The sequence below is a fragment of the Mandrillus leucophaeus genome, unplaced genomic scaffold (genome assembly GCF_000951045.1).
Source record: "Mandrillus leucophaeus isolate KB7577 unplaced genomic scaffold, Mleu.le_1.0 Scaffold1232, whole genome shotgun sequence".
NCBI classification, from domain to species: Eukaryota; Metazoa; Chordata; class Mammalia; order Primates; family Cercopithecidae; genus Mandrillus; species Mandrillus leucophaeus.
In genome coordinates this window covers 299,220-321,581 of record NW_012100677.1, presented here as the reverse complement: position 1 = coordinate 321,581, position 22,362 = coordinate 299,220, and the positions used below count along the sequence as shown (strand labels likewise).

Genomic DNA, 22,362 nt, shown 5'->3' with positions numbered 1-22,362 from the left:
TAGGCATACATATATCTTCCCTACATGGCTGGAAACTCCTTGAGGATCCATGTCTATTTCACCTTTGTGTATCCTGGACACTTGAGGTAGAGTGTTTCCTGGTTAATGTCTGTTAAATGGAATAAATACATGATATGGTTCCCTACTTGTTCCTCTGCAGGCTTCTTAATCTTAACTTTATCAAATCACTACCTCAATCCTCAAGAATATGAACATATTTGATTGGTAACAAGGAAAAGTAAAGGACCATTTTAACCACATTTCTGTTGCTTCCTTTTAAGAATTACTCGGCCACTAAGCTTAAAGGTTCTTTTCTTCCACCTCCTACAATCCATCAACCTCTTACTTGATAGGGCTTTTGCAAACACCTATCAGTTTCTTGGAGAGGGGAAAGTGAATAAAACCTTTAAAAAACATGCATTCTCCCAGAGTGCACCAATCTCTGCTTGCTATGGGTACAAGCTATTTTTACCAGGTGATACTGTGATATTCCTTTTCAACACATGATATTCACTCTTTCAAGCTGTTCGGCACTGTTCTATTTGGTTTCATGTTACATCAATGAGACAGTTTGAGGGAAAAGGAAAAATGGGACATGCTATATTTAGAAGCACCACTGAAACCCTAAATAAAAACTCTGAAAATTTCCTAAGCTCTTTGGCATCTACATTCAGGACCTACCTACTGACCTAAGATTAAGGCTGAGTAAAAAATGCTTTTGTGCAGAGAGTATTTTCCTAAGAATATTAATTATAGAAAGCCGTTTTCAGTGTATCCAAAACTTTAGAGGGTTAAAAATCATACAGACAGGCCACAGAAGAGTCGAACAATTACTACATGTATTTTGTATCTTCATAGTATTTTTTACTCTGCAAATTATGAGTCTAATTACGTTTTAAAATAATAACATGTCTAGTTATGCATCTGGACATGCTGAGTTTGAGACAGCCATGTGACAAGTATGAAGAGTTGGCCAACAGCAGTTAGACATGGAAAAACAAAGTTCTGGGGGATTTAGGCTGGAGTATCAATTTCTCTGCATATGAGTAGAACACGAAACCATGAAAGAAAAAAACGTGAGCCTTGAAGAATCAGGAAAGCAGTAGGGTTAGGAGGAAAACTTACTAGTCAAATGTTAGCAATGGCCGGGCGCGGTGGCTCAAGCCTGTAATCCCAGCACTTTGGGAGGCGGAGACGGGCGGATCACGAGGTCAGGAGATCGAGATCATCCTGGCTAACACGGTGAAACCCCGTCTCTACTAAAAAATACGAAAAACTAGCTGGGCGAGGTGGCGGGCGCCTGTAGTCCCAGCTACTCCGGAGGCTGAGCCAGGAGAATGGCGTAAACCCGGGAGGCGGAGCTTGCAGTGAGCTGAGATCTGGCCACTGCACTCCAGCCTGGGTGACAGAGCGAGACACCGTCTCAAAAAAAAAAAAAAAAAAAGTTAGCAATCAATGTGTGCTGTAAGGACAAGAAAAAGGTTTCAAAAGAAGTATGTGCCTAAGATAGTACCTAGCATGTTATGAAGGTTAAAACATACTTAACTCATAGTCTCATTGTAAGACCCAGTGGTTACAGGCAAAAGGTCTTTGTAATCTGTAAAACATGATACAACGATTTGTTTCTCTTATTTCTAGAAGGAACATAAGGGTGGTAGGGTAGATCAACTGCAAAACTAGCACAATCTTTACCTATATCTATGCCCTTTGCAATGTGACTTTGCAGATCTTCCTAGAAAGAGATGTAATCTCTTTCCCCACTCCTGTATCTGGGCTGCTCTTGTTATCTGCTTTGGTCAATAGGATGCATTAGAAATTCCACCGTGTCACTTCTTCCTTACTTTCGCTCTCTCTCGGTACCCTGCCCAGCTGTCATATGAACAAGCCCTGGTTCTCCTTCTAGAGGAAAAGAGATCACATGGAAGCTAGCCCAGTGAGCCCAGCCAAGGCCATCCTTGGATAGCCTATAGCCCTCAACCCCTACACATGTGAAAAAACCCAGTCATGATCAGCTACCTTCTTGCCCAAGAGCTTACTACAAACACAGGAATAAGACCAATTGAGATAAAAAGAACTGACTTGTAGACTCATGAGCAATAATAAACACTCACTGTTTCAAACCATTGCATTTGAGGTGGTTAATTATACAGCAATAGGTAACTAATGCAAGTAGCAATAAATAAACCAGTCCACCCTGAGCCATACTACGTGCCTGGCATTCTGCTAATGAGCACTTTACAGGGATTATTTGATTATTTCATTTGTTTCTCACAATAAATTTATGCAGTAAATATTATTATTCCCATTGTATAGATTATAATAAAATCAAGGTGCACATTGGTTAAGTTAACTTGCTCCAGTGTTGCACAGCTAGCAAACAATGGGACTGAAATTCAAATCTGGCAGTCCAACCTCAGAGCAGCACTTAATCTAAGAAAGAGAATCTTTTCCTTAATCCAACAAATAGGAACTTTTCCCAGTCTTCTCCAGGATAATCTGTTCTAACCTTTTCCTTCACTTCTGATTGTTCTAACTCAAAAGGCCATTTCTACAAATTAACAGTAACAACAGACTTCATTTGTTGATATGTTATTTCATTTGATCCTTACAATAAGCATTTAAGTTTCCACCATCACCTTTGTTTTATAGAGGTGACAGGAAAAGGTGGGAGGCAAGCAGCCTGGTTGTGCTGTAACTCCAGGTCTAGTAACTCCACAGCCAACACTCATGCTGCCTGGCTACTCTTCTGAACTGTCTCCAAGTTCTCCATGTCTTCCTTAGGCTTAATTGCAAGTCAAACTGTTCCAATTACTGAACATATACCAAATATCCCCTATGTCTCTAGGCACGGGACTGGCCCTTGAGGAGGCTTCGAAGCAGTTATACCCATATTCCCTGCCCTCATGGAACTCAACACGACTTGGGGATGCAAGACAGAAATATACAAAAGGCTAAATGAATAGTAAGAGATGAAAAGTAAGAGGGTATTACTAATTGTCAAATGAATGGAATAAACAGATTCCAGAGTTCAAACGGGAGTGAGAGAAAAGTATGTTGGATCTACCTAGCAAGCCTTCACATGGGAGGCATAACAGGATGGGAAATTCCCTGTGGGAACACAGCCTGTCATTGCCATAGGCGTGTGATTCTTGTTTTGGATTATCATGGTGACTGTATCTTCAAGATATTCATGTGGTGACTATTTAAATCTGGTGACTTTGGACAAGGTCAATTCCTAGTATGCAGACAAAAAAGATTCATCTGAGAGTTCCAACATATCCAGAAGTTGGCAGGACTGATAGCTGGATCCTGGAAACTTGAAATAACTACCAGGTCATGCCAGTCAATAGATCTAGAAAATGAATATGAGATTAGTCTAGTCCCGGGGAGTAGAAAAAAAGATTGAGAAAAGGACCAAGAAGAAATGCAAGCCATGCATCATACATACAGAATGTCAGCAGGTGGTGTTCTAGCCCTTAGGGGCCAGGGAAAAAATAGGTAAAAATAAAACACCTGCACTTGAGAAAATTCAACCAGTTTCACTTCCAGATTATTTTCTTTCTGTTCTCAATACCCAGGAAAGATCCACCTTGATCTAACACAACCTAATTTCCCAGGGGTACCTCTTGCCACCTAAGCCCTTGCACTCTATGACACACCAGACACATTGTAATGACTGCAGTTTCTCAGCACACCTTCCTCTATTACACACTCATGCTGTTCCTGGCCTCTGGGACTTGGCACAAGTTTTTCCTTCTCTGGGATTTCTCATTTGTTCTATGTACCCTACTCAATCCTGCCCTCCCTCTTTCCCTAGATAATTCCTACTTTTCCTTTATTCCTTAGTTTAAATATCATTTCCAGTTGAAAATAGGGAAAACAGGAATCCCTGGGTGGGAAAAGACCATACCTGAGGAAAGAGGCTGGTACAGTAGGCCTGAAGCTAGAGGAGATCGATGGTTCCAGGTTCGGTGAGAGGTTCTAACTGAAAACCACATTTAACAGTCTAAGAAAAGGAAGGCAGTGTGATAAAGAATGAAATAAGTCTGTTACTAGGGTCCTATATCACAATGCTGTGGGACTACCATGAAAATAGGCCAGACAAGAAGAAAATGCTTCACCAAGAACTGGGAAGAGAGGAGCCCCTGAGATCTGGAGACAGGAAAAATGGCAAAAGTCCCCAAGTGGTAGGAGGAGAAAGGGCAGACACTCAAAAAGGTCTTACAGAAAGAGGGTGGTTAACCAGAGAGATGAGTGTATCAAAATAGATAAGTGCAAATGCTGATATAGGAACAGAGATCTGGAGACAGTGGTCATAGAGGAAGCTAAAAGGCCATCAGGTAATATAACATGTAGGTGTTTCCTACAGTGGCAGTAGCATAGGAGAAAGGTGCGGGCAGCTTTAGAGCAACAAACAAAACAACAGTAGACAATGACCAGGAAATATGGTGAGAAGAGTCATCAGAGAAAAAGAAAGGCAAAACTGTAAGTAGCAGAACACATTAAATAAATAACATTAATAATAAAAATAATATTCACCATGTATGAGGCGTTTATTCAATTACCAAGAATCTGTTAATAATATGCATTATTTCATTTGGAAAAAATGGCCCCAAGGATATCCAGAAAGATACAAGAAAGGAGCAAGGCTGACAGTGTGCCATTTTGTAGATGGAAGACTACACATCCACTGGAAATATTTAAAGTGACCTCTCCTAGGATCCAGTTGGGGAGTCTAGAGGACATTCAGGTTATGTTTGTTTAGAATCCAATTATCCTACCAGAATGAAACCTTCTTGAGGACAGAGACTGTGCTTTTTGTTCACCACTGTGTGAACAGAACCTGGCACTGGGCTTGACACATGGAGGGTACTAGATAAATATGGGTTGGTAGACTTAACAAACAAGAATGGATAGGTGAATGGATGGATGAAAGAATGGATAAAACTTCAGCTTAACATATTTGTATCATTGGGAAATAAGATAGAAAGCATGTGTCCATGTTTGAATAAAAAATTTAAAGGGGAATGGAAACATCCCAAATCCACACCTGCTGATGACAGTGGGAAATAAGGTGAGATACTCTCAAGAGAATGGTAGAATTCATCTGTCCCCACCCTTTCCCTCCTGTGTATTCTCTTCCAAATCTCTTTTCTATTCACACCTTACAGGCCAAGCAAACAAATGATTCTCCTCATTCACTGATTCAACAAACACTTCCTAAGCTCCTCAAGGAGCCGGGGCCCCAAAGCAGGCATGAACTAGCACTGAGCACACAGACAAGCAGGACACAGGGTGGGAAATATCAGCTAAGGTGGGTGTGGTATGGTAAGTGCAGAGGGTTCCTGTAAGAATACAGAAGAGTCATGCCCAACTCAATTTGGGGTGTTCTAAAGACATAACAGGCATCCCAGATAAATATAATGGCATGGCTATAGGGACAAGAGGAGGAAGAGTAGTCCATTCAGAGGTGGAAGAAGTGAGAAATGACACAAATTAGGTCCCTCCTCTGGGCTCTCAGGGCACCCTGCACATATCTCATTATTGCGTTTAGAGCAAAGACTGACGCTATCTGCTTATTCTCCTTGTTTTTTCCACAAGATTGTGGACTCCTTGAGATCAAAGGCTATGCGATTCATCTATATACTCCTAGCATCCAGCCAAGTTTCTGGGATACAAAGGATACTTAACTGGATGAACATGAACTTCAGAAAGGGAAGGCAACATACCATAATGGTTAAAAACATGATAAAGAACACTGAAACTCACTTGGCTGCGACACCTTGAGCCCTTTCTCTGTGCCTCAGTTTCTTCATCTGTGAAATGAGGATAATAATAATACTCATCTGTATTAGTTGGGTCTGCCCAGAAACAGACAATGAGACAGACAGAAGTGCAAGAGATTTATTAGTTTCTTGTGAAAATATGGGGGCGGGGACGGTGAAGAAAGTAGAATTGGAGACAGAGCCTCAGACTACGAGGCAGATCAGACAAAGGCTTGCCAACCTAATGGAGAGCTCTGAAATAAAGATTACCCATTAGGGGAGTTCCCACACTGGGCAGAAATGGCCAGGCCTTAGTACTACCAGAGTGTTTAGTCATTGGCTAGGACCACTCAGCAAAAGCATGGCCTACAGGCACTGCCACTGGAGACTGTCATCTAACTGCACTCCTTGCAAATGAATATAAGCTTCCTCTTAAAGGCAGATCTGAATGGTGCACCTCCATGAGGGCCACACTACCTGATGGGGTTGTGAGGTTTCCATTAGTTACTATGGATTACACACTTTAAACAGTGCCCAGAATTTAGTATGCATTATTTAAGGACTTGGTCTTACTGTGAGTTATCTGCATAACTATATATAATTTTAAAACTTGAATTTATGTTCATAATCATAAACTCGAATGACTACAGGGGATAGGTAGGAAACATAAATGTGTAAATTGACCTAAAAAAGAGGAAAGGAAGCCCATGCTCTCTATAGCCTAACTGGAGAGTACATACCTTGCCTCAAGGGATTCAGGTTAAAAACAATACCAAAGAAAATAGCCACTATTCAAGCCCAGCAAAGAGTCAAACTTAGAAAACTAAACTGGTATATAATTTTATGAACAAACCAAAGCTATTATGTAAATATCTTCTCCATCACTTTTGGTCATTGACTGTTAAGCGCAGAGCATCATAAGGATCTTACTTTCCATAAACCATGCTGGTGAACTTGATCTCTCTGATACTTTAGGATTGATATTACAATCTCAAGAGGTATCAAGGAATATTAAGGTTTGGTCTGCGTTTGGTATTCAAAGTTTTGATTTTTTAAATGTATAGGGATACTCTGTCCTGGATATTAAACATATGTCTATTTCTTTTTCCTCTCCAACAAGAGAAATAGGAGAAAAATTACCTTGAATGAGGGGTGTAAATCATGCTTGAGTGCTACAAGGCACTCAGGGTACCTGGCCAGAGGAAGTAGGCAGACAACTTTGTCCAGCCACAATTGATGAAGAACAGATGGAGTGGTGTGGGGAAATCAGGTTCTGGGCCTGTAAAGTGTGGAAACATAGGCTCACTGTGCCACTGAGTTCTGAGACTTGTTTGAGACTTGGCAGGTGATAGTGGGAAAGTATCTTACAAGTAGGATCATACTGGTGACAGTGCAGTAGTTAGAACAGAGGATCCAGTATAGCACCTTCTCACCTAGAGGCTGACCCAGGCCCTCCTCCATAGTAAGAGCAGGAGATTCTGCTTCACAAAGTCCTTAGTCACTGCTCTGGATCTTGATCCTGAGCCAAGTTGCGACTCTCTCACCAGTTCTCTATGACTTAGCTGCAAAGCATGACATCACTTATGATTCCTGATTGTGGCATATTGATGTAGTTTGAGCTGTTGAGGGGAAAAGGAATGTGGACACTCCTATTATACCTAATTATGTATCATGAAAAGTCATACAGCTTCTTTTGGAAGTCGAACTTTTGACAAATAGATGGCAGGTGCCTAAATGACATTCCTTGATGACACATGAAAAGGTCATAACAATCTCTCTGAACTCTGAAATTCTAGGTTTTATATAAAGAGATTTGACAATTTATTCTGTTTATTTACTTGTAATGAACAGTATATGACAGACAAACTTTAGGGCATACAATAACTTTTCATTTCAATTTTGTAGCACAGTGTAGTATTTAAAAAATACCTTATTGAGATAAAATTTATATAACAAAATTAACCATTTTAAAGTGAACAATTCAGTGGCATTTAGTAGGTTCACATTTTTGTGCAACCATGACCTCTATCAAGTTCCAAAACATTTCCATTATTCCCCCCTTATTCATTAAGCAGTTTTTCCCCATTCACCACCACTCCCTAACCTCTGGCAACACCAATTTGCCTTCTGACACTATAGATTTATCTGTTCTGGATATCTCATAAATGAAATAATATAATACGTGACCTTTGGTGTCTGGTTTCTTTCACTTATGTTTTGGAGGTTCATCCATGTTGTAGCATGTATCAGAATTTCTGTACTTTTCATGGCTGAATAATATTCCACTGCATTATATAAAACAATTTGTTTATGCATTCATCCACTCATGGACATCTGGGTTGTTTCTACCTTTTGGCCATTTATGAATAATGCCTCTATGAACATGTGTGTACTTGTACTTGAATACTTGTTTTCTATTCTTTTGGGTATATATGCCAAGGAGTGAAAGCAAAACAGGGGGGTTCCATTTTCTCCATATCCTCACCAATACTTTTTTTTTTTTTTTAAATCATAGCCATGCTAGTAGGCATAAAGTAGTATCTCATTATGGTTTTATGACACTGAACATCTTTTCATGTGTTTGCTGGCTATTTCTTAACATCTTAAATAACAATCAGGGATCCAAATTTCAGTTCAAATTTCATTTTACATGAGGCTTCTAAATGCAAATAAATGAACTGAAGTGACAGTTTAACAGATACTTTCTGTGAGCTTCACTAAGTCCATGCATGTATAGGCAATGACAAGTGCATCACAATTTGCTAAGTTTTAGTGTAGTATTTTTTTAAACTTTATTGTAAAATGCATTTCCATCTCAGAAATCTTATCTTAGAATCAGAGAAATATAACTGATATTTAAGAAAATGCAAGCTCTACAAGGGTAGCAATTTTAATTTATAACACTCTATTAGGCACTCAATAAATGTTGGCTAATTAAAGGTATCAGTTTGACTACCTGGACCCAGAGACTGAAAAATTTAATGCAGGCAGTAAGGAAGAAAAATGAATCTAGGATAATTTCTAGATTCAATATTTTTCTGCCTAGGGCCACTGGGTAAATGGTGGTGCCATTAACCAGAATAGTGAATATAGGAACAAGAACACTTATAATAAAAGAATTATCCTGGGCCAGGTGCAGCAGCTCATGCCTATAATCCCAGCACTTTGGGAAGCTGAGGGGGATGGATCGCTTGAGGCCAGGAATTTGAGACCAGCCTGGGCAACATGGGGAAATCCCATCTCTACAAAAAATACAAACACGGTGGTGCATGCCTATAGTCCTAGCTACTAAGGGAGCTGAGGTGGAAGGATTACCTGAGTCTGGGGGGCAGAGGCTGCAGTATGTAGAGTACAGTGCCACTGTATTCTAGCCTGGGTGACAGAGTGAGACACTGTCAGGAAAAAAAAAAAAAAAAAGGAATTATCATAGAATTCTTACCATTAATGTAGAGGTCCATTTTTACTTTTTTTTTTCTTTAGACTAGTCAAGTGAAGCCATTTTTATTTTTTAATCTTCAATTTTCATGCTCCCTTTATAACAACCTTTCTATGTGGATAAGTGTAAAAGAAAAGTGAAAGGGTGCTATAGAAACATAAGGTAAGAAGGCTGCCCCTTTCAAAATTTCCCATTTAATTTTTTGTGGTTTGGTTTTTCTTCCTATATATCCTATCCTGTCCTTACCCCTGCTGAATGTCAATCCATCTCACATCAATCTAGTGTTCCATGGTTATAATGACAGTGTTTACAGTACTGGTTATCCCAATTTGGTTTTGTAAATTTGTTAAGTCTGTTCTCTAGCTCGTGAGTTAGAGAACGTCTCCCACAGAACAGCATTTATCTATAAAAGCAGACCATGGTCCATTGTGACCCCTGTGTGACACCACTTTATGATTAGAGGATAGAGCACTAAATTTTAGTTTACTCTGATCACTTCCCCCCATAGACTCTGATTCTTCCATTTCAAAAATCAGAAAAAAGTAACTCAAGCTTACTTTAATTTGGAAAAATGTTTTGGTGCTGTCTTTTAAAATTATTTTATTGTAAGAATACTCTAGCCTTGCTTGCATAATGTATACCCAAAAAGAATAAATCACACCCTTGAAGGGTGTGATTTGGAACTCACAAAATTGTCCCATGTATACAAAAGTTTCTTGAGCTCTGTTCTTGTGTCATATGTCCCAAACAACATGGAAACTTGACATCATATTATAGTATAGTCACATATTGCTTAACAATGGGGATACATTCTGAGAAATACATCAGACAATTTTGTCATCATGCAAACATCACATAATGTACTTACACAAAGCCTACGTTGTATAGACTACTGCAGACCTAGGTTATATGGGATATCCTACTGTTCACACGCTACAAACTTGGACAGCATGTGACTGTAGTTAATACTGCAGGCCTCTGTAACACAATGCTTGTATTTGTGCATCTAAACATAGAAAAGGTACAGTAAAATACAGAATAAAAGACTAAAAACAGTGCATCTTTATAGGCAGTTGCCATAAATGGAGCTTGCAGGATTGGAAGTTACTCTGAGTGAGTCAATGAATGAGTGCTGAGTGAATACGAGGGCCTAGGACATTACTGTATACTACAGTAGACTTTATAAACACTGTACAATTAGGCTACACTGAATTTATAAAAATGTTTTTTCTTTTAATAATAAATTAACTGTAGTTTCTGTAACTTTTTTACTTTATAAATTTTTAAACTTTTAGACTCTTATAATAACACTTAGCTGAAAACACAAACACATGTACAGCTGTACACATTTTCTTTCTTTATATCCTTTTCTATAAGCTTTTTTCTATTATTATTATTTTTTTACTTTTAAAACCTTTGTTGTTAAAAACTAAAAATGCACACAGTAGCCTAGGCCCATACAGGGTCAGAATCACCAATATCACTGTCTTGCACCTCCACATCTTGTCCCAATAGAAAGTCTTCAAGGGCAATAACCAACATGGACCTGTCACCTCCTGTGATAACAACGCCTTATTTTGAAATAACTCCCGAAGGACCTGCCTGAGGCTGTTTTACAATAAACTATTTTTTAAAATAAGTAGGTGTACATTCTTTTTTTCTTTCTTTTGAGACAGAGTCTTGCTCTGTCGCCCAGGCTGGAGTGCAGTGGCGCAATCTTGGCTCACTGCAAGCTCTGCCTCCTGGGTTCACGCCATTCTCCTGCCTCAGCCTCCTGAGTAGCTGGGACTACAGGTGCCCGCCACCATGCCCGGCTAATTTTTGTATTTTTAGTAGAGACGGGGTTTCACCATGTTGGCCAGGATGGTCTCGATCTCCTGACCTCGTGATCTGCCTGACTCGGCCTCCCAAAGTACTGGGATTACAGGCATGAGCCACCTCACCTGGCGGGTGTACATTCTTAAATAATGATAAAAAATATAGTATAGTAAATGCATAAACCAGTTACTTAGTAATGTATTAACATTATCAAGTGTTATAAACTGTACCTAATTGTGTGTGCTATATTTTTATATGACTGGCAGCACAGTAGATTTGTGTGCACCACTATTACCACAAACATATGAGTAACGTATTATGCTACGATGTTACAATGGCTATGAAGTCACTAAGCAATGGGATTTTTTCAGCTCCATTATAATCTTACTGGACCACCGTCATATACGAACTTTGTTGTTGACCTAAACGTTCTTGTGTGGTGCATGACCATATAGTATTACACTCAGTGTCATTTCCCCCTCAACAAGAACAGACAGTGAAAGTTTGTAGTACAAAACTCTTATTAGTAATACAAACTTGGGGTGTGACTTCAATTATTACCATCATGCACCAGGCACTTCTAGAACACTAGTTCCAGTGACCTGAGTAAGATCCTCAAAACTTTTGCTTCCCAGATGACCCTTTGTCCAGAAACTCATGCTGTGAGAATAAAAAGACCTTTACTATCAGAAATGTAGGGAAAAAGATGGGCAGCCCATCTTCAGGGAAAGAAAAGGAAATCCCTTTCATAATAACAGCAGAGCAAACTAACCCAGATCAATCACAAGTTGCATAAGAGAGCAAAGTTGTACAGAGTCCTACTCACACCTTCGGCAGCAAAAACACGACTTCCTGGTGTAGACTTCCTATTTAGGCACTCTGCAGTTGATGACTACTCAGAACTTTTGCTTTTTATTTTCTCCTTACTCCCATCTCCACCCTACCTCTCTGAAATTTTAATTCAAGGCAGCACAACTTCAAAACTTTTCTTGTAAAGGTTTTGGTTGAAGGAGGCTCATACTAAGTCATTTGCTCAATAAATAACTTGTTGATTGTCCCAAAGTGCTGGGATTACAGGTGTGAGCCACCGTGCCTGGCCTATATAGACTTTTGAAGGTCAAAGTAGAAAGATTTTTTTCAACACTATCCACCAGTTGGGATAAGTTCCTTTGTGGTATATTTAAAATTGATCATGTTTTGAAGTCACAAAACCAGGATTTAAGTCCCTACTCTTGTCATTTACTGGATATCTATTATTGGGCAAGTCATCCAACTTCTCCAAGGCTGTTGTTTTTAGAGTAGTGTCTTGGTCAGGGTCTCAACAGGAAACAGAAGGCGTATTCAGAAAGGGAAATTTAGCAGGATTTAATGAAGATAAGTCATTGAAGATAGAAACAGTGGAGACCCAGCCCTAGATCTTGAGAGAACCCATAAAGAGAGAGAAAGCTGTAGCTGTAGATTGGATAGGTGCTGTGGCCTCCACGCAGCCACTGCTAGCCACTGCTAGCCAGTAACCTGGAAGGGAAAGAGCTGGAGAAGTAAATATTCCAAACTCACTTTTCATCTGTCTGAGATATCTTGTAAGCACCCCGTATTGGCTGAATCCTTCCAGAAGCAAAAGTGCAAGGGAGCTTGTTGATGAAGCCATGAAGGTCAGCCTCAAGGCCACAGAAAAGATTGGGAAAGGGGTAGGGAGTAAGATCTCAAGGGCAAATGGAAGATACTCAGCCCAAAACTTACTAATGGCTGCCCACCTCTCACATAGATTTGCTGTGAGGATCAAATTAATATTAATATATGTAAAAATACTTTGTAAACTATAAATAAAATACACAAATATAATAATTATAAGGTCTATCCTATAAGAAATAAACTAAAAAGAATAATACCAATCTATGGTGTGAGTCTTCTAAGGTTGACAGATCTCATACTTTCAAATCTAGTATATTCTTTACACTGGAATTTATTCTTTCTGGTTAAAATTTCCAATCACGAGGACAAAAATCAAACAGAAAAGGAAATTTTCAGTACCAAATTTTCAGTACTAGATAAGTGAAAAATTAATTCCCCCGGCAAGATGGGTGTGACAATGGTTGGGCAGGAGTCAGACACCTACACATTAGCATCTATCAGGTTGTTTTCCTGCCTTCCTCCCTTTTCCATCTCCTAATCTAACTTCTGCCAGCAGTAGAATTAGCAGAAGTCCATTTTCTATTGCATTTCAGAACCAGTTCTTATAAGCACAAATTCATTTGCCAAAGAAACATTCAACAAGCATTTGGAGAGAACCACTATGCTAAGCATCTACTTATTGGTAGACAATATTTATGTCAACACTTACTCAGCATGCAAAACATATAACTCAGTTTACAATAGTTTTCCTCCTTGCTGACTCCTCTCAAGCCGCAATGACCTCCTTGCTGTAACTTGAACACCTGTAGGTACACTCCCGCCATATGGCCTTTGACCTGGCTGTTCCCTCTGCTTATATAATCCCCAGATAGCCACACAACTAAAACTTCCTCACCTTCATCAAGTTTTGTTCAAATATCATTTCCCACTGAGGCCTACTGTATTCAAGATTGCAATCCTCCACTGGAATCCTTATCCCTCTTTATCTTACCCTATTTTTTTTTCCACATAGCATTTATAACTGTCTAACATGCTCTATGATGCACTTCTTGATTATGGTTATTTTTAATGTGTACTTTCTCTTGTTCCTTTGCTGACAGGGATAGCTGAGTTTTGTTCACTGATACATCCTAAACACCTACAACTGGGCCAGGTCCATACTGGACACTCAATAAATATTCACTGAATCTATCAATCAATCACACCTATAATCCCAGCACTTTGGGAGGCTGAGGTGGGAGGATCACTTGAGGCCAGGAGTTTGAGAATAGCCTGGGCAACATAGAGAGACCCTGTCTCTACAAAAACATGCAAAAATTAGCTAGGCTTGGCGGCGTGAACCTGTTGTTCCAGTTACTCAGGAGGCTGAGGTGGAAGGATTGCTTGAGCCCAGAAGGTCAGGGATACAGTGAGCTGTGACCATGCCACTACACTCCAGTTTGGGTGACAGCGTAAGACCGTCTCAAAACACAAAACATAAAAGACAAAACAAATCAATTATCCATCAGTCATCTGAAATGGTTTCAGGAGGCTCAGAGACATGAGAATTTTTTGTCAATGGAAGTATTAAAAGTACAAAAAGAAAGCTAATTTGATGTTATATTTTAAATCTAATAGACTCACCCCAACTATAACTTGTTGCAAAATTGTTGCTCATAGGTGAAAATTCATAGTGATGATTAACCTCCATTATAATGAAATATAAAAGCTGCAGTATTTCTATTAAAAGAAACATAAGATCAAGTATCAAGCTGGTACTACAGATAATAAGCATTTGCAATTAACATACTGTGAATAACTGTAAGCTCTGTTACCATACTAATAAAATTTAAAAATTCCTACAGCAACTGGGAACTCTGTAGCAGTTACATTATCAACACTAGCCACTTTGCCAGTTGTTCAGAGGCTGTGCAAATTAGCACAAACTGGTAGTAACAGTAACATACATAATGCTTTTGGGAGTCATTTTTGTACAACACAAGTTTAGAGGGTTTTTTTTCTTTTCTTTGGATTAAAATATCATACTCTGATGCATGAACGTGTGGAACAGAGATGAACTTCAAACTAGTGAGGAGAATAAACCGTGTAGTAGGCAGTTTAGGTTCCTCTGAGTAAACTACTGCCAGACTCTGACTTGAGTGAACAAAGGTGCTTGTGTGGCAAATTTTGGTCCATAAATTCATGGTTTGAATATGTGGAAAAGATGCATCAAGGGATTAGTATAATTATTTTGTTTCAGAGATACCTAGAAGGTCAAAGAGCTCAAATGACAAGGAGATATGAAAGTATCAAAGTGTTAAATGGTTTATTTTGAGAAAGTCAAACCTTCTGCTTCCATCACCTAAGACACTATAAAACCAGAAAGATTAGGAAGCTACTGCACAGCTGTCTTTTTTGGTCAATGAAAGACATTGCTAGTGGACCTTATCACAGATTAAACTCAGCTTGGACAATGACCCTAACTCAATTTCAGTTATAATCAACTTTACACACAAAAAGTGTGGTGTGTGTGTGTGTGTGTGTGTGTGTATGTGTGTGTGTTGGTACATGATGAGTATTTTGGGGTTTCTCACATGTAAATCCAAATTGAACTGTTCCAAAACAAGAATTAAAATCTCACCTGTTTCATATTCTGCATGCTGAATTATTTTGAAAGAATCAATACAGCTTTTTACTAAATACCATGTGTTACTGGCTAAATTAAGTCCCTTCAAACTCATATGTTGAAGTGCTAACCCCCAGTATCTCTGGATGTGACTGGATTTTCATATAGGGCCTTTAAAAAAGTAATTAAGGTAAAAAGAGGTCTAATCCAATAGGACTGGTATTCTTAAAGAAGAGATTAGGCCGCAGAGCAAAGAACATATGAAGAGACAGACAAGACAGCCATCTTACAAGCCAAGGAGACAGATCTCAGAATAACAGCCCTGCTAACACCTTCACCTTGAACTTCTAGCCTCCAGAACTGTGAGGAAGTAAGTTTGTGTTGTTTAAGCCTCCCAGTCTGTGATATTTGTCATGGCAGCCCCAGCAAACTAATACTCTATGTATGATTTACCTCATCATGTTGTTCTATCAAAAGATGAAATTAATTATAAAAATCCAGTTCCCAATAAAAAAAATCACAAGTTGATAGATGCCTCATTTATGCAGTACCATGAGTGAATAAGTCACTCCACATTAAGTAAGATATCCAGATAACTGCAGCTTGCCCTTGACAAACCAAAGTTTGTAATCTAATCCTTTCAGATGGAAATGTTTCTAAAATACATCACTATACACTGCCCCACTTTCTAGAGAGAATATACAATTTAACTCTTTTAAAGAATAAAAATTAAAATTTCCAATAATTCAGCAATACTATTCAGTACCCTAAATCAAGTTTTACTTTGACCCAAGATTAAGACTGATTTCTCATGTCTTATCTTTACAATTTGTTCACCCCACACATTCAGCCAATATTTCTTGAAACTTGTATTTAGCAAGGTTTCTAAACTACTATAGGCTGAGAAACTAAGGAACTAAACATATTAGAACTATGTCTGAAGTAAAAATAAAAAGGCTTGAGGGAATGTGTGAGGAGCTTGCCTCTGAGTAAATGAGTTAGCATACTGTTTGTGGATATATGTTTGCTTTTGAGAAAAGTTTCTGCTTCCATCATAGTTTTTGCCTGCATTCTCAAGACATAATGTTGTAAAAAGTTCATGACCACTAAGTTTGGATAAGTGAGATTTTAGTTTTACAACATTTTATTAATAATTTTTGGTTTGTTTTTACCTCAAAAACTTTTCACAGCATATTTATGATAGATTGATATTATAATCTATATAGTGTTGATTCTGTCCTATAAAAAAGATGAATTTGAATACATCAGTTTAAACACTAACAATTAGCATGTATTGGTATTTACCATGTGCCTGGTACTGTGCTAAACACACTTTACATATTTCACTTAACTAAAACAATGCATAGAATTTACTGAAAGCAGGAAAAGGGATGCAAAATCACTATGATTTTTCAGGAACTGTGAATACTGGATGGATATTATCATATCCATTATCATATTATGCAAATGAGCAGTACTGGATCAAATAAAACATTTCAATTTTTTTTAAGCTACTAATGAAGACTAGTACCAAATTAAATATAATCTTGGCACAAGACAATCATTTTTTTCCATGGACCATCACTGCTGACATCAACCTGAAAAATTAAAGCACCTTCTCTGACTTTCCTGCGGCTCAGGATAAACTTATGACAAAGGTATACTATTATGCAGAATTAGGCCTCCCAAAGGCATGTACTTAACACATTTGGAGGTTAATTTTAAACATGAACTTTATTGATATATAATGCACATAAAATTAAATGCCCAGATCTTAAAGGCTCAGTTTGATGAGTTTTGACAAATGGATACACCTTTGTAACCAATACCCCAATCAAGATAAAGCATACTTCAGTCACCCCAGTGAGCTCCCTCCTGTCCCTCTGTAGCCAAATCTCCCTCCCCAACTACAGGGAGCCATTTTTAAGCAATGTAGTAGCAGCGGTGGTAATAGCTACTGTTTATGTTTGGTTGATAATAGCAGTACTTACCGAGTGCCCACATGGCAGGCACTGTACATATATAATTTTCTATTAATTTTCATATCAACTTTACCAGGTTGGTATTAACCCCTGTGTCTATGGCGAAAAATGTGGGGGGAAGGACCAAAAATTTAATTATGCAAAATCACATAACTACTGAGTGTTGAGGTCAGACTGGAACCAAGAATATCTAATGTAAAATCTCTCGTGCTAAACTATATTGCACTTACACAAATGCTAAGGAGTTTTCTGTCGACCCAAAACACACAGTAAGTAGAGGAATTAGCAAGGCCACCAGCTCTAACTCACAACTCCACCTCTATTACAATCCACACCCAAGTACCTTATCTTAACCAGCAAGCAAAGGTTTCAGAGGCTAATACTAATGATAACTAAAGAGGATTACTTACAAGTTCTTCAACTGAAAACCTGCATGTAAATCCCTCATATATTTCTAGAGTAGTTAGGAGAGGGGGAAAATCCTCTGTATAGGTGGGTGGGTCACAACCCCATCGGCCCCAGGATTTTGTTAGAGCTTTAAAAAATGAATGGAAGGAATCCAACCATCCACTTGCTCATGGTCGACCCCATAAGCCACAGTGCCACAGTCTACCCTACCTAAGAACTGAAAGGAGAGGTGCCGCGCAGCATCGTACTGTCACTTTATTAAGGAAGCAAGTGGTGTCATGCAGCATTTTACTGTCACTTTATTGAGGAAACAAGGAGGCAAACATCTGGATTGAACCTTTTGATTCCTTGTTACGTTAATTTTATTCAGTGTTTTAAACTCAACCCACTCACATTTACAAAACACTTCACACAGACTACTTCCCTCATGAATGGAGCTCCATTCACATCTCACTTAAAACATCAAACTTATTCTGAAATGACGGAGGTTAAAGCTTGTTCAGTGTCAATTTGCAAGTATTATAAAATATTAAAAGCTAGGCGCACAAACGCAGGAGGATAATGTGAGGCAGCTTCTTCAAGGAGCTCTACTAAGTTAAAGCATTTAGGTAAGGGGCATGGATAGGCTTAAAGGAACCACAGAGCTCTCAACAAACTGTTGTGGAGCCGGGTATTTAAGTCCCCAGTGGGAAGATTTTATGAGAATTATCACCCTTGAGTGGTATTGGCTAACAGCTTGGGAATCAATATGACTCATTTTCCCCAAACCTGGAGTTGTTTTCTAGAAGTCCCTCCCCTCGGTTTCCCTGTGGTCTCCTGAAGTCCCTTAACATATGTTGGGGGAGGGGAGGTTCTCTCCTGGTAGAAACAAATGAGTCTCCAGCAAGTTCAAGACTTCAAGACCTGTGTTTACTAAATCCTCCGTGTATGACAGCCCCAGCCCAAAGAGAGACAACAATTACGACACACACAGGTACACCCTACGAATACGTGAGCCTCCTTCTTCCTCAGCTAAACATGAGCACTGCTTAGTGTAACACAGGCGCCTTCCTAATCTCGTCTAGAAAAACCCAAGTCCCACGTCCACAGCGGGGTGTAATAGAGGAAAGACAGGGGAGGGTGCTGCCCTCCCTGTGTGACAATTAGCGAAAGTCACACAGAGGGAACCTCTGAGGATCCAAGCCGGCGCGCCCAGCGCCTCGGGGCCCTGATCGCCCGAAGCTGCCTGGACTTTTTGGCGCCACCAGTACGTTCAACAAAGCCACCTCGAGGACAACTCCGAAAAGGCGCAGAGAGGAGTGGCGCGGGGCTGCTGTGGGGTCGACTGCCGCCGGGGAGGGGACGCGTGTCAACCCAAGTTTCGGTTGTCTCCCCTGGGGCCGGGAAGTCTCAGGAGGCCGGCAGGGGTGTGACCCGGACCTGAGGGGCCAGAGCCGCCAGATGGGCGGCGGATAGTGTCGCCAGGAGCCCTCGGGTCTGGGCAGCGCGGGGGCAGGATCCTCTTGCAAGGGCCCTCTCCCCCTCCCTGGGAGTCAGGGTGGCCAGGCTGGCCGCTGGGAGAAGCCAGTCGCGACCACGTGACCCGGCGGGCGTCCGTAACAGAGGGCGGGCGGAGTCGGGGGTGCGGGGCCTGCGCCGAGGCGCTTCTACCTGGTTCTTGAGGCGCATCTTCCCCGCCGGGCGATTCGGCCCGAGGCGGCGGAGGCTGGGCTGGGTGGGGCACAGCTGGCGGGAAGACGTCCGCAGAGTCTCACTGCGCTAGCTCTCTAGCTCGCTCTGCGGCTCCGCCACCGTCGCCGCCGCCACCCCCTGGCCACCTCGAGGGGGCGCTTCGCGTAGAGACGGAGGATGACTCCTGCGAGTCAGGTTCCTGTGGTGGCCCTGGCGCCTACCTCGGGGGTTGGCATTCCAGTGTGCTCAAAATGTTGAAGGAGAAAGTCTCCTCTCTTTCCTCCAATGCTGCTACCTGTGGTCTGCTTAAATTTTAAATGAGGTAGCTTCTTTGAAGCTAAAGTTCACTGACACCGTTTGGACCAATGTTAATTGCTGTGCCGGGCCCAGGGGGTTTATAAGTGTGACCAATTCAGAACCCTTAGAATAAATCTTACCCTTTGGGGAAGGGAGCATGAAGAAGGTGGCTTGTTTTTGGCAGGGAATGTAGACACCTTAAGTACATCCTTCACGTCATGTTTGGCTGTTTGGTGTCTAAGATATGTCCAAAGTAAAGTGAGAAATGGAAACAGTTGACCCAAACGAAATGCCAAAGTCCTTTGTGAGTTCTGATTTCAGGTAAAAATAGTTACTGGCCCTTCCATTACTCTGTGGCCTTTTATTTATTTTTATTTTTTTATTTTAAATTTATTTATTATTATTATACTTTAAGTTCTAGGGTACATGTGCATAACGTGCAGGTTTGTTACATATGTATACTTGTGCCATGTTGGTGTGCTGCACCCATCAACTCGTCAGCACCCATCAACTCGTCATTTACATCAGGTATAACTCCCAATGCAATCCCTCCCTCCTCCCCCCTCCCCATGATAGGCCCCTCTGTGGCCTTTTAAACCACGCTAGATGCTTGAATAACACAACATTAGTTCTGTGGTAGGTAATGGGATGATCATGAAAAATGGAAAAAGTAGCTTCTTTGGCCCTCCTTGACCTTCATAAAAGTCCACTCCTAGGGCTGAGAAACTCACAGTTGAATTGTTGAGAATGGCCGCTATTGACTAAAGCAAATCTAACTTGATTCAAAATACAGGAAGTAAAGGTATCAGTAAAAATTATTGGGCTAAAGTAAGCTTCGTATCAAGAGTTAGAATGGAAATAGTAAAGAGATCATCTTATCCAGTGTCTCTTTATAGGTGAAGGCTCTGAGGTCCAGAAAAGACCTGCCCCAGATTACAAAAGAATCAGGAGGAAAAATTATAAAAGTTCTCCTGACCCCTAGCCTATTGCTTTACCTCACAATTCTCAGCATTCTCAAGCTTTCCCTGTTTTTAAGACTTGAGCAAGATTCAGAACTTCAAATAGGCCCAAACAAACTAAAGAGGAATCCTAGGTAGTAAAAAGATTTTGGATGACAAATGGAACAAATTTGATGATGGTTTCATTGTAATAATCGCTATGTTATTGACACTATGCCAAGCGCTATGCACTTTCCATGGACTATCTCATGCAATTCAAGTTTCTTAGGGCAGCGTTAAAATTGAACAATCACTGATGGCTATAAGAACTTTTTTCCTACAATCTTCTTTGGTTATGTAATACAAAGGAATTTTGTTCCTGAGCAGTTGGGGATATACCAACTCAAAATTCTGCTAACTCAAATCCTTTGATCCAGTAGTTCCACTTTTATAAATTTATTTTAAGGAAATAATCATTAACATGTTCAAAGATTTGACTCTATGATTATTTGCTGTAGCGTTCTTTGAAATATGGAAAAATTATAAATATTATTTATAACTTTTCTATCAGTCAACATGATATTGTGAACATCTTTGTTGACTAATTTTTCACATCAGTCAATAAAGGGGACTGATCATACAATGGAATATTCTGGAGACATTAGGAATGATACAGTTGATGAATATCAACATGAAAAGATGTTCACAATATATTTCAAAGTGAGAAAAGCAGTTCACAAAATTGTATCTTCAGAATGATCCTGTTTTTTGAAAGGGTAACTGGTTATTTTGGAAGGTGAGATTATGCATGATCTATATTTCCCTTTTGCCTGTGTTTTTTTTAAAAAAAAAAAGTAGTAAATGTTTATTATTTTAGAATTAAAATAAAACAGATTAGTTTTAATGTATCACTATCTCTAATTATTATCAAAATACCTACAATGAGCAAAGCATTGTGGCAAAGGCCAGCAGGCAAAAATTCAGTGCAGTTTAGCATAGTAAAGAATATAGTCTTAACCACTGTAGTTAGGGTATTGATCAAATCTAAGTTCAAATCTTAGTTCTTTCCTCTTTAAGATATGTCATCTTGAACAAGCTGCTTGATCTTTCTAAAGCCTAAAAACAGTAATGATATTAACAGCTGGCATTTATTAAGACTTTACTTTGTGCTAGATACTGTGCTAATCACTCTAGAATATCTTCCCCATGTCAGCTGATGAGGAAACTGAGACTTAAATAGGAAAGTTAAGTAAGTTGCCTAAATTTACATATCATAGTGTGGTTGTGAGGATTAAATGCGAGGGATCATTTAAAGCACGTAGCCTAACACTGGTAGGCATATGTACAAAAACTGGATGCACACTATTGTTTTTAATGATTTAGACTTGTTTAATGATTTAGATTTGTTAAATCCAGACACAAGACATATAAAGATTAATTCTTTCATCTTTAACTTTTCCAAAATCAGCTCAGCAACGAAGTCTTCAAAATAAAAAATCTGGCATACATAGGACTTTACTGTACATTTTATTTGTTATATTCAATGATTTAATCTATTCTCTGGATTTATTAGCTCTTTCAAAAACAATTGAAAAACTCCCCATAGAGACTTTAAAAATACATCTCCAATCTTATAATTTCTGTTTATCTTATTGATATTTCAGAACTAATCTAAGAAAGGTCTAGGAATCAAATATATTAAGGTAATACCACTTATGAAAAATTTTATCAAAAGGGTACATCATCATAGAATTAAGAACCATGTAATAGGAAAAAAAGTTTCTCATCAGTTGAAAAAATTGTTGGGCTA

The 22,362-nt window shown here is 39.4% G+C and overlaps 1 protein-coding gene across 1 annotated transcript in view; it reads right to left on the bottom strand.

The window, feature by feature from the left end:
- Nucleotides 1-19,465, bottom strand: part of ELAVL4 (ELAV like neuron-specific RNA binding protein 4) — a 155,668-nt gene extending 136,203 nt beyond the window's left edge. The window contains exon 1 of the mRNA XM_011971634.1: nt 19,297-19,465. Coding sequence (XP_011827024.1) covers nt 19,297-19,314 — 18 coding nt within the window. The 5' untranslated portion in view covers nt 19,315-19,465. The remainder of the gene's footprint in view (nt 1-19,296) is intronic.
- Nucleotides 19,466-22,362: the final 2,897 nt, after the last annotated feature.